The sequence below is a fragment of the Neomonachus schauinslandi genome, chromosome X (genome assembly GCF_002201575.2).
Source record: "Neomonachus schauinslandi chromosome X, ASM220157v2, whole genome shotgun sequence".
NCBI lineage: Eukaryota > Metazoa > Chordata > Mammalia > Carnivora > Phocidae > Neomonachus > Neomonachus schauinslandi.
This window is the reverse complement of record NC_058419.1, coordinates 45,736,100-45,750,158: the sequence shown is the minus strand read 5'-3', so window position 1 is coordinate 45,750,158 and position 14,059 is coordinate 45,736,100. Positions and strand designations below refer to the sequence as shown.

General features: G+C 38.9%; 1 protein-coding gene across 1 annotated transcript in view; it reads right to left on the bottom strand.

Moving 5' to 3' along the window:
- Window positions 1-11,239: 11,239 nt before the first annotated feature.
- Window positions 11,240-14,059, bottom strand: part of ZMAT1 (zinc finger matrin-type 1) — a 36,322-nt gene continuing 33,502 nt past the window's right edge. Inside the window, exon 6 of the mRNA XM_021697597.2 lies at window positions 11,240-13,107. Within this exon, the coding sequence (XP_021553272.2) occupies window positions 11,781-13,107 (1,327 nt within the window). The 3' untranslated portion in view covers window positions 11,240-11,780. The remainder of the gene's footprint in view (window positions 13,108-14,059) is intronic.

Here is a 14,059-nt window from a genome sequence, read left to right as displayed (position 1 = left end):
TTTTTCCACTCACCGTAATTCAGAATCTCTGATGGCTTCTATGAATGTTTCAGTTGCTCTCAAATTTATTTTTCTAGTTCGATGAAGAAATGGTATCTCAGTTTATAGTGGTGGCAGTGAGGATGAAGAGAAGTGAACATTAAGAGAGATATCTTGGTGATACTATCAAGGAGAATTGCTTATGGACTAATGTAAAGTGAAGAGGTTCTCAAAAATGGTTTTTGGCTTGAGCAATTGGACAGTTTTATAGAAATGGGGGAAACTGGGAGGTGAAATGGTTGGTAATGGGAGAAGCAGGCACTCTATGTAGCTAGCTATATTGTTTGAGGTACTTATTAGATAGCCAAGTGGGTGTATCAAAGAAATGTCTTTGAGAGGAAAAGGTCTGCTTAGATGTCACTTCCTTTGGGAAGCCTTTCCTGAATGCCCACTTCCCATTCCATTAAGCTTGTTACCCTTCTATCCACAGCACCTTCAGCACTCCTATTGTAGCCTTTATCAAATTTATATTGCAATTTCCTATTTATTGGTCCATTTACTCTGTTGAGTGTGAGCTGTTTGTGGAAGAGAACCTATGCTCTTCATTTTTTCCCTCAGGTTCCTTCCTGGCTCAATGCTGACAGTCAGCTCTTATTATTTGTTTAAGGCATGCATATGACAAGGCAGTCAATCCCATTTTTTCCCTATAGCTACAATTGTTGAAAATTATTTTCCAAATTCAGCCAAAATTTGCCCCCCCATAATAATACCCAATATATATTGAGTATATATCTATGAAGCTAGGTGCTATTAATTTACTTGTCTGAATACCATTTGTCTTAGATCATATGTGATCTTAAGTCTGAATGAGCATATTAGTCTTTCAAACTAAGCATGTAATAAAAATCTCAATGCTGTTTTCACATGCAATATCTTAAAACTATGCCTCCTCAAATATATTTTTGTATTGTCTTCTATAGCCAAATGCAGGATTTAATGGTTATACTACTAAATTTCATCTTACTAGATTCAGCCTCAACTCCAGAAGTAGAGATAATTTTGGATCTTGCATATATATTTAAATATCTTGACTTTTACTGCAACCTCCTAGTGCTCAGAGGCAGAAGTTGGGAGCGGGGCAAATGTGCCAAAGTCAGACTCCAGGTTCTTGTCCCCAGCTTCAACCAGAAAATACTTTCTGGTTAATAGAAAATTAATTTTATGATAGAGTTAACATAAAGTTTATTTTTGTCAAAAGTTTTTGTCATAGAAATTTTCAAAACCACTTTTTAGAGCAAGTCACTGGTAACTTCCCCAAGAATGTAGTCAATAGCACACCCTTATCCCTCCCCCAACTTGCCACCCCACCTAATTTAGATGATTTTAAGGTTAAAATTTTGTATGATTTACACAATATTGATGAAACTGTGTGCTGCTAATTTTAATAAATCATTGATCTATTTAAGTTATTTGGAAAAGATCGTAACAATTTGGTGTCTTAGTGAATATTCTGATGATGTATAGTTTTGAATTCCTACCCTCCACCTTTCAACAAAAAATGGACTTCTGCAAAAGTATTTATCAATTCTAAAAATGCTTACAATTCAATAATCTTGTCTTGCACTTTCTGTGGAAAAAAGCTGCATTTTTTGCCAAGTTCAGAAAAGAGATTTTGCCATTTGTGTGGGTAATTCACAGTCTATTTGCTCTGTTCTGGTTCTTTTCCCCCTCCTTTCACCAATATACCAGATGTGTTAAAAAGAAGAGAAGTAGTATTGTAGTACCAAATAATCTTATACTAACAGTCTTGTGGAAGAAAAGTTAATTTGGGAACTATCTAACTCCCTTTCAGACTATTCATTAAACCCAGTATAAACCCAATCATATTATGCTTCATCTCATATTTACCATTTCAACAAAATCTTAAGGAAAAACCACTGTTAAATGTGTTGCCTACATGCAGATACATCACCATCTAAATTTATTTACCTTTTTAAAAAAGATTTTGACAGAGAGATAGAGAGAGAGCACAAGTAGGCAGAGCGGCAGGCAGAGGGAGAGGGAGATGCAGGCTCTCCGCGGAGCAGGGAGCCCCACGCGGGGCTAGATCCCAGGACCCTGGGATCATGACCTGAGCCGAAGGCAGACGCTTAACCAACTGAGCCACCCAGGTGCCCCATAAATTTATTTACCTTTTTGATAAGTTTAACACATCAAGGGAATACTATAGCCTATTTTTCCTATTCCTGATGACTACAGGTTGGATTCTGATAATATTCCCACACGGTCACATGGCAACTTGATGGTATAACTGAGACCAGAATCCTGGGATTTGGATTCCCAGGATTTTCTACGGTACCATGGTGATGTTCAAATACTTACAGGAGGTGCTAATCATTAAAAAGGGGAGCACCAGTGTAAAAAAAAAATAATCAGGGGGGCGGAGCAAGATGGCGGAGGAGTAGGAGACCTGGATTTCGTCTCCTCCTCCTCCATTCTGAACACCTACAAACCCAACAGGAGATCGAAGAAAGGAATAGCAACAACTCTCTGAACAGAAAAGCGACCACTTTCTGGAAGGTAGGACGTGCGGAGAAGTGAATCCGAGGTGATATTCAGGAGGATAGACGGCGGGGGAGGGGCCTCCGTCGGCCGCTTCTGGCAAGTGATAGAGCCGCGGAGCACAAAATCGGAACTTTTAAAAGTCTGCTCCGCCGAGGGACGTCACTCTGGTGGCTAAGCGGGGGGTGGAACCCTCCGGGACAGTGTGGTCTCAGGACCCTCGGGGTCACAGAAAGACCGGGGGTGCCTGAGTGTGGCAGAGCTCCCAGGTAACGGAGCAGGGAAGCCGGCTGCAGAGGCGGAGCCCAGGCGCGGGCTCTCAGCTCGGGGTTGCCATAAACTGTGATCCGCGGCACAGTCGGGCCACTGCTCCTCCAGCAGGGACCCAACAAGCGGCAGATCCGGGGAGACTCACCTTCCTCCCCGGGGAGGAGTCGCACGGGAGTGCACCGCAGGGATCTGCTGGGTTTGGAGACTCCACCCGGGGTCGGGTGCCAGAGATAGAAACGCGCGGTCACAGGCCGGGTGAGCACGGAGTGCGGCCGGAGACCGGGGAGACGGGAGTGACTGACGGCTTTTCTCTGGGGGCTCACTGAGGAGTGGGGCCCCGAGTTCTCGGCTCCTCCAGGGCGGAGATTGGGAGGCCGCCATTTTCACTCTCTGCCTCCAAAGCTGTACAGAAAGCTCGCAGGGAACAAAAGCCCCAGAGAGCAAACCCGAGCAGATTACTTAGCCGGGAGGGGGCAAGGGCGGGGCAATTCCACCTCCGGCAGAGACATTTGGAAACCACAGCAACAGGCCCCTCCCCAGAAGATGAGCGAGAACAGCCAGCCAAGACCAAGTTTACTGATCAATGAGAACGGCAGAACTTCAGCGCTAGGGGAATACTGCACATAGAATTCATGGCTTTTTTACCATGATTCTTTAGTCTTTCAAAGTTAATTTTTTTTAACTGTCTTTTTTCTGTTTTTTTCTTTTTGAATTTTTCTTTTTCCCTTTTTCAACCAACATCTTATCAATCCCTTTTTTTAAAAAAAACATTTTTATTTTTCATTTTTAGAGTCATATTCTATCCCTTCATAGTAGTTACCCGTATTTTTGGCTTATATATATAAGTTGTTCTCTCTTTAAAATTTTGAGATAGTTTCTTCTAACAGATTAAAATATACCCTAAATCTCTAGTATATGGTGTTTTCTATTCCCCTGCCTGATCACATCCTCTCCCTTTTTTTTTCTTTTTTCTTTTTTTAAATCCTCTTCTTTCTTTTTTCAAACAACTTCTTATCAATTCCTTTTATAAAATTTTTTATAATTTCCATTTTTACAGTCATATTCCATCCCTTCATCATATCAACCATTATTTTTGTACATATATAAGTTTTTCTTTCTTTAAAATTTTGGGAGGCACTTTCTTCTAAAAGACCAAAATACACCCCAAATCTAGTGTGTGGCACTGATCTATATACCAGCCTGATCATATTTGATCACATTCTGTTTTTTTTGTTGTTGTTGTTGTTTTGTTTTGTTTGTTTTTGTTTTTATCTTTATCTTTTTCTTTTTTTTCTTTTTCTTTTTTCTCTCTTTCCCTTTCTTTTCCCACTGCTTCAGGTCTTTTCTGATTTGTTTAGAGTATATTTTCTGGGGACGTTGACACTGCTAGCATTTTGTTCTCTCATTAATCTATTCTCCTCTGCACAAAATGACAAGACGGAAAAAATCACCTCAACAAAAAGAACAAGAGGTAGTACCAACTGCCAGGGACCTACTCAATACGGACATTAGTACGATGTCAGATCTAGAGTTCAGCATCATCACTTTAAAGATACTAGCTGGGCTTGAAAAAAATATGGAAGTTATTAGAGAAACCCTTTCTGGAGAAGTAAAAGAACTAAAATCCAACCAAGTAGAAATCAAAAAGGCTATTAATGAGGTGCAATCAAAAATGGGGGCGCTAACTGCTAGAATAAATGAGGCAGAAGAGAGAATCAGTAATGTAGAAGATGAAATGATGAAAATAAAGAAGCTGAGAAAAAGAGAGATAAACAACTACTGGATCACGAGGGCAGAATTCAAGAGATAAGTGATACCATAAGACGAAACAACATTAGAATAATTGGGATCCCAGAAAAAGAAGAAAGAGAGAGAGGGGCAGAAGGTATAATGGAGCAAATTATAGCAGAGAACTTCCCTAATTTGGGGAAGGAAACAGGCATGAAAATCCAGGAAGCACAGAGAACCCCTCTCAAAATCAATAAAAATAGGTCAACACCCCGACATCTAATAGTAAAACTTACGAGTCTCATAGACAAAGAGAAAATCCTGAAAGCAGCTCGGGAGAAGAGATATGTAACGTACAATGGTAGAAACATTAGATTGGCAACAGACCTATGCACAGAGACCTGGCAGGCCAGAAAGGACTGGCAGGATATATTCAGAGCACTAAATGAGAAAAATATGCAGCCAAGAATACTATATCCACCTAGGCTATCACTGAAAATTGAAGGAGAGATAAAAAGCTTCCAGGACAAACAAAAACTAAAGGAATTTGCAAACACAAAACCAGCCCTACAGGAAATCTTGAAAGGGGTCCTCTAAGCAAAGAGAGAGCCTAAAAGCAACATAGACCAGAAAGGAACACAGACAATATACGGTAACAGTCACTTTACAGGCAATACAATGGCACTAAATTCCTATCTTTCAATAGTTACCCTGAATGTACATGGGCTAAATGCCCCAATCAAAAGACACAGGCTATCAGACTGGATTAAAAAACAAGACCCATCGATATGCTGTCTGCAAGAGACTCATTTTAGAACCAAAGACACCCCCAGATTGAAAGTGAGGGGGTGGAAAACCATTTACCATGCTAATGGACACCAAAAGAAAGCTGGGGTGGCAATCCTTATATCAGACAAATTAGATTTTAAACCAAAGACTGTAATAAGAGATGAGGAAGGACACTATATCCTACTTAAAGGATCTATCCAACAAGAAGATCTAACAATTGTAAATATCTATGCCCCTAACATGGGAGCAGCCAATTATATAAGGCAATTAATAACAAAAGCAAAGAAACACATCGACAACAATACAATAATAGTGGGGGACTTTAACATCCCCTCACTGAAATGGACAGATCGTCTAAGCAAAAGATCAACAAGGAAATAAAGACTTTAAATGACACACTGGACCAAATGGACTTCACAGACCTATTCAGAACATTCCACCCCAAAGCAACGGAATACACATTCTTCTCTAGTGCCCATGGAACATTCTCCAGAATAGATCACATCCTAGGACATAAATCAGGTCTCAACCGGTACCAAAAGATTGGGATCATTCCCTGCCTATTTTCAGACCACAATGCTTTGAAACTAGAATTCAATCACAAGAGGAAAGTCGGAAAGAACTCAAATACATGGAGGCTAAAGAGCATCCTACTGAAGAATGAATGGGTCAACCAGGAAATTAAAGAAGAATTAAAAAAATACATGGAAACCAATGAAAATGAAAACACAACTATTCAAAATCTTTGGGATGCAGCAAAGGCAGTCCTAAGAGGAAAGTATATAGCAATACAAGCCTTTCTCAAGAAACAAGAAAGGTCTCAAGTACACAACCTAACCCTACACCTAAAGGAGCTGGAGAAAGAACAGCAAATAAAGCCTAAACCCAGCAGGAGAAGAGAAATAATAAAGATCAGAGCAGAAATCAATGAAATAGAAACTAAAAGAACAGTAGAACAGATCAACGAAACTAGGAGCTGGTTCTTTGAAAGAATAAACAAGATTGGTAAACCCCTGGCCAGACTTATCAAAAAGAGAAGAGAAATGACCCAAATAAACAAAATCATGAATGAAAGAGGAGAGATCACAACCAACACCAAAGAAATACAAACAATTATAAGAACATATTACGAGCAACTCTATGCCAGCAAATTAGATAACCTGGAAGAAATGGAGGCATTCCTAGAGATGTATCAACTACCAAAACTGAACCAGGATGAAATAGAAAACCTCAACAGACCTATAACCACGAAGGAAATTGAAGCAGTCATCAAAAATCTCCCAAAAAACAAAAGCCCAGGGCCAGATGGCTTCCCAGGGGAATTCTACCAAGCATTTCAAGAAGCATTAATACCTATTCTTCTGAAACTGTTCCAAAAAATAGAAATGGAAGGAAAACTTCCAAACTCATTTTATGAGGCCAGCATTACCTTGATCCCAAAACCAAAGACCCCATCAAAAAGGAGAATTACAGACCAATATCCCTGATGAACATGGATGCAAAAATTCTCCCCAAAATACTAGCCAATAGGATCCAACAGTACATTAAAAGGATTATTCACCATGACCAAGTGGGATTTATCCCTGGGCTGCAAGGTTGGTTCAACATCCGCAAATCAATCAATGTGATACAATACATCAACAAAAGAAAGAATAAGAATCATATGATCCTCTCAATAGATGCAGAAAAAGCTTTTGACAAAGTACAGCATCCTTTCTTGATCAAAACTCTTCAGAGTATAGGGATCGAGGGTACATACCTCAATATCATAAAAGCCATCTATGAAAAACCTACAGCGAATATCATTCTCAATGGGGAAAAACTGAGAGCTTTCCCCCTAAGGTCAGGAACGCGGCAGGGATGTCCACTATCACCACTGCTATTCAACATAGTATTGGAAGTCCTAGCCACAGCAATCAGACAACAAATGAAATCAAAGGCATCCAAATTGGCAAAGAAGGAGTCAAACTCTCACTCTTTGCAGATGATATGATACTTTATGTGGAAAACCCAGAAGACTCCACCCCAAAACTGCTAGAACTCATACAGGAATTCAGTAAAGTGGCAAGATATAAAATCAATGCACAGAAGTCAGTGGCATTCCTATACACCAACAACAAGACAGAAGAAAGAGAATTTAAGGAGTCAATCCCATTTACAATTGCACCCAAAACCGTAAGATACCTAGGAATAAATCTAACCAAAGAGACAAAGGATCTTTACTCAGAAAACTATAAAATACTCATGAAAGAAATGGAGGAAGACACAAAGAAATGGAAAAACGTTCCATGCTCATGGATTGGAAGAACAAATATTGTGAAGATGTCAATGCTACCTAGAGCAATCTACACATTCAATGCAATCCCCATCAAAATACCATCCACTTTTTTCAAAGAAATGGAACAAATAATCCTAAAATTTGTATGGAACCAGAAAAGACCCCGCAGAGCCAGAGGAATGTTGAAAAAGAAAAGCAAAGCTGGCGGCATCACAATTCCGGACTTCCAGCTCTATTACAAAGCTGTCATCATCAAGACAGCATGGTACTGGCACAAAAACAGACACATAGATCAATGGAACAGAGTAGAGAGCCCAGAAATGGACCCTCAACTCTATGGTCAACTCATCTTTGACAAAGCAGGAAAGAATGTCCAATGGAACAAGGACAGTCTCTTCAACAAATGGTGTTGGGAAAATTGGACAGCCACATGCAGAAGAATGAAACTGGACCATTTCCTTACACCACACACACAAATAGACTCAAAATGGTTGAAAGACCTCAATGTGAGACAGGAGTCCATCAAAATCCTAGAGGAGAACACAGGCAGCAACCTCTTCGACCTCAGCCGCAGCAACTTCTTCCTAGAAACCTTGCCAAAGGCAAGGGAAGCAAGGGCAAAAATGAACTATTGCAACTTCATCAAGATAAAAAGCTTTTGCACAGCAAAGGAAACAGTCAACAAAACCAAAAGACAACCGACAGAATGGGAGAAGATATTTGCAAATGACATATCAGATAAAGGGCTAGTATCCAAAATCTATAAAGAACTCATCAAACTCAACACCCAAAGAACAAAGAATCCAATCAAGGAATGGGCAGAAGACATGAACAGACATTTTTCCAAAGAAGACATCCAAATGGCCAACAGGCACATGAAAAAGTGCTCAATATCACTCGGCATCAGGGAAATCCAAATGAAAACCTCAATGAGATACCACCTCACACCAGTCAGAATGGCTAAAATTAACAAGTCAGGAAACGACAGATGTTGGCGGGGATGCGGAGAAAGGGGAACCCTCCTACACTGTTGGTGGGAACGCAAGCTGGTGCAGCCACTCTGGAAAAGTGTATGGAGGTTCCTCAAAAAGTTGAAAATAGAGCTACCCTATGATCCAGCAATTGCACTACTGGGTATTTACCCCAAAGATACAAAATAGGGATCTGAAGGGGTACGTGCACCCCAATGTTTATAGCAGCAATGTCCACAATACCCAAACTGTGGAAAGAGCCAAGATGTCCATCGACAGATGAATGGATAAAGAAGATGTGGTATATATATACAATGGAATATTATGCAGCCATCAAAAGGAATGAGATTTTGCCATGTGCAACGACGTGGATGGAACTGGAGGGTATTATGTTGAGTGAAATAAGTCAAACAGAGAAAGACATGTATCATATGATCTCACTGATATGAGGAATTCTTAATCTCAGGAAACTGAGGGTTGCTGGAGTGGGGGGTGGGGTGGGAGGGATGGGGTGACTGGGTGATAGACACTGGGAGGGTATGTGCTCTGGTAAGCGCTGTGAATTGTGCAAGACTGTTGAATCTCAGATCTGTACCTCTGAAACAAATAATGCAATATATATTAAGAAAAAGAAGAAGAAGGTAGCAGGAGGGGAAGAATGAAGCGGGAGAAATCGGAGGGGTAGATGAACCATGAGAGACGATGGACTCTGAAAAACAAACAGCGTTCTAGAGGGGAGGGGTGTGGGAGGATGGGTTGGCCTGGTGGTGGGCATTGAGGAGGGCACATTCTGCATGGAGCACTGGGTGTTATGCACAAACAATGAATCATGGAACACTTCATCTAAAACTAATGATGTAATGTATGGGGATTAACATAAGAATAAAAAAAAATAATATGCAACAATTTAAAGGTAATGTACTCTAGGAATGCAGGCTGGTGCAGCCACTCTGGAAAACAGTATGGAGGTTCCTCAGAAAGTTGAAAATAGAGCTACCATACGATCCAGCAATTGCACTACTGGGTATTTACCCCAAAGATACAAATGTAGGGATCCAAAGGGATACGTGCACCCCGATGTTTATAGCAGCAATGTCCACAATAGCCAAACTGTGGAAAGAGCCAAGATGTCCATCGACAGATGAATAAAGAAGATGTGATATATATATAATATTCCATATTCCACAATGGAATATTATGCAGCCATCAAAAGAAATGAAATCTTGCCATTTGCAACAACGTGGATGGAACAGGAGGGTGTTATGCTGAGCGAAATAAGTCAATCAGAGAAAGACATGTGTCATATGACCTCACTGATATGAGGAATTCTTAATCTCAGGAAACAAACTGAGGGTTGCTGGAGTGGTGGAGGGTGGGAGGGATGGGGTGGCTGGGTGACAGAGATTGGGGAGGGTATGTGCTATGGTGAGCGCTGTGAATTCTGCAGGACTGTTGAATCGCAGATCTGTACCTCTGAAACAAATAATACATGTTAAAAAAAAAGAAAAGATAGCAGGAGGGGAAGAATGAAGGGGGGGAAATCAGAGGGGGAGACGAACCATGAGAGATGATGGACTCTGAAAAACAAACTGAGGGTTCTAGAGAGGAGGGGGGTGGGAAGATGGGTTGGCCTGGTGATGGGTATTAAAGAGGGCACGTTCTGCATGGAAAAAAAAATAAAAACTCAAAAGAATTTTTTATTATAAAAAAAATAAAGGTAATGTACTCTCACAGCCCTCTCCCACTTAGAAAATTCTTCCTTCTCCAGTTTCAAGTTATTTAGTTGGTCAATTTTTTTAACTTAAAAGTGAACTCAAGTCTGCTTCTTCTACTAAGCAAGATGTGAAATAAATGAAATTATTACAACCTTACATTGTGATCTCCCAAGAGGTGCAAACTGTATAATTGTTTCCCCTCTCATTCCCAAAATAAAATCATCTTTGGCTGGGAAATGATTGGTTACACAAAACAATATATAGAAATTAAAACACTTTAATATAATATAAACATTTCCAGAATATAGACTGATTTTGTATCAGTACATTTTGAGAGCTTTTTAAAACTATATATCATCTAAACTTATTATAGACTGTTTCATTTTCACTTTCAGAACTAGAAAATATAAAAATACACTGCAAATTAGATATAACAAACAAAAAAATCAGTCTAAATCGCTTCATACATTTTTCTTGGAGAAAACCAAGAAACAAATAAACACACAACAACAATAATAAAATACCAACACTATCACAAACCCAAACACGGAATGGATTCTCTAATGCCTGGTAATTCTCTCATTTAAAATAAATTATCTCCCATGGGTAAATAATTCACCACCACAGCAATTTGATGAATAGAAGTAGAGACAACCTCATTAAGCAAAATTACATTATATGTAAGAAACGTAATTTTTCTTTCCTTTTTTTTAAGAAAATGAGGAAAAGTAACTTAAGGAAAAGGCATATTGAATACTTTTACTTCACTTGGCTTTTGTTAGAGGTTAAAGTTAACTGTTCACTTAGGAAAATTCAAATAACAACAATTTCATGAAACCAAACTCTTCAACTTATTTCTTCAATTCAACCTTAAGGGAACAAAACTAAAAAGTTCAAAATCCAAGAGTAGACTCATCCCAAAGCATTATCTTTCTTCAACAGGTTTACTTTTCTTTTCTATTCTGTGTTCTTATGTTCTTCTTTCTCAGAGGCTAGGTTTATGTGTGTTTCTTCTTTCAATTCATTTTCAATTTTTATACCCCCCCAAAAAACTAAGCTTTCCTGAATTGACAATAACCATATTCACCTCTTCTCTTCTTCATTGGATGTTTTTGTTTTTTGTCTAAATCCATTTTCTAAACTGATTTCTTTAATTCATCCTTAGGTAAACAAAATGAAATGTTCAAATTCCTAGAACAGATTCCTCCCAAAACATTGACTCTCGTCTTTTCTTCAACAGGTTTCCTTTTCTCTTATGTTCTTGTTGTGTTTTTATGTTTTTCTTACATTCTTTCTCAGAGGGTAGGTCTAAGCTTGTTTGTTTCTTCTTTCAATTCAATTTTAATTTATACACACAAAAACTAAGCTTTCCTGAACTGACATTGACTGTATCCACTGCTCCTTTTCTTCACTAGATGTTCTGTTTGTCTAAATCCATGTTCTTAACTGATTTCTTCAATTCATCCTTGGGTAAACAAAACTAAAAGCTCAAAAGCCAAGAATAGACTCATCCCAAAGCATTTCCTCTTCTGTCTTTTCTTCAACAGATTTCTTTTTCTCTTTCTTGTGCTTACGTTCTTCTTTCTCAGTGGGTACACCATGGCTTTTTTTCTTTTTTCGATGTTTAAGCTTTCCTGAACTGACACTGACTTTATCTCCGTCTCTTTTCCTTTGTCGGATGCTCTTGTCCTTATCTAGATCAGTATCCTCATAACTCTTTTTCCTTTTATGCTTGGACTGCTCTTCTTTCTCTGGCCTTTCTTCACTTTCCTCCAGGTGTCTTCTTCTTTTCTGATGTTTCCGTTTATGATCTGCTTGATGGTCACTGGTACTGTTTTCTGAGGAGAGGTGCTTGTAAACTTCAGATTCTACACTGTATGGGCCAGAGTTATTTTCTTGCTGACTAAGGCTCAGGGGTACTGGTTTTTCTGGGAAATAGTCTCTGATGGGTTGACAAGAGGTCATGGAGTCTAGTCTCTGTTTGCTGTCATTAGTTGGTAAGCAATGAGGTAAGTGGTTTTCTACTGCTTGTGAAATACTGTATGATCCTGTATAGGTCTGGGAAATCTCAAATGGGAGTTTTTGCTCAAATATTCTATGTTTGGGTCTGGAATCAACCATTTCTTTGTACTTATGGGTTTCCGTAGAGCTATCACTAATCTTTCTAAAACAAGTCTTTGGCTCTAGTCCTCTGGCTTTCTGCACTTTGATGTAATCTTCAAGTTCATCTTGGAAAGAATCATAAGTCCTCTTTGAATGAGCTGGTAACCGGTGATGTAATTGGCTTTCCACTGGTGAAATATTATATGGTTGTTGGTAGGTCTGGGAAGTCTCAAGTGAAAATCTTTGCTCAAATATTCTTTGTCTGGGTCGAGAATCAACTTCTCTGTACCAACGGGTTTCCATAGAGTTCTCTCTTATCTTTCTGAAACAAATCTTTGGATCTAGTCCTCTGGCTTTCTGCACTTTGATGTAATCTTCCAGTTCATCTTGGAAAGAGTCATAGGTCCTCTTTGAATGAGCTGGTGAGCAATGAGGTAATTGGTTTTCTCCTGTTTGTGAAATATTGTATGATCCTGGGTATGTCCGGAAAGACTCACATGGGAGTCTTTCTTCAAACATTCTATGTCTGGACCTGGAATCAACTACTTCCCTGTACCCACGGGTTTCCAGAGAATCCTCTTCCATCTTTCTGAAACAAGTCTTGGACTCTGATCCTCTGGCTTTCTGCACTTTGATGTAATCTGCACATTCATCTTGATAAGAGTCTTGTGTCTTCTTTGAATTCTTCACTAGGTTGATAACAATGGATTCTCTGCAAAGAAGACAGTAGAAAGTTCTTGTTACTACGTTATTTTATTCTGAACATTTTCTTTGCTTTCAAAAAGATTAGCTTAGGATGGGTTAGCCTGGTGATGGGTATTGAGGAGGGCACATTCTGCATGGAGCACTGGGTGTTATGCACAAACAATGAATCATGGAACACTACATCTAAAACTAATGATGCAATGTATGGGGATAATATAAGAATAAAAAAATTTAAAAAAAAAGATTAGCTTGGAAAAACAAAAACAACAAAAGCCCAAACAAACTTAAAAAACCTACGCAATATAAAAGCTATAAATCATCACTTTTTATGCCAAAAAGCAGCAGCAGGGATAGTCAGATATTTCCCATGTACCTCACAATTTTTTACACACAAAAAATTTTCAGGGCTGAGATAAAAAGGGAAGATGCAGACATAGCTGCTACTGTCTTAGTACTTAAAATGTAAGGCATGTTGGGATATGCGGGAAAGGACCAATAATATTTAATGCCCCAAAGATGGTCTGATCTGAATGTCACATTGTTTTAAAAGTTTTAATTAGTTCCTTGTATAGATCTATAAATATAATGGCTATTTATTCTGGAACTCTGAGATTAAAAAAAAAAGTCTGAAGATTAATTTGGTGAATCAATTTAGCTCCTAAGTATTCAGACTCAAAGTAGATATATTTTCTACCAGAATAAAATAATGTAACAGAAACACTATGCTTTGATTTTTAAAGCAACAAACCAAAAATACAATAGTTAAGTGCCCCTCTGTCCTGCTACCTGACTTATCCAGTCCTTAATTGTCCACTTAATCCTCTCCTCCTTAAAACAATAAAATAGAATGGAATATTTATCGAGCTCCTATTATATGCCAGGCCAGGCACCTTACACAAATTTTTAATATTTCATTATAACAACTTCATATTGGAGCTGTCCAAAGTTATACACTTGTT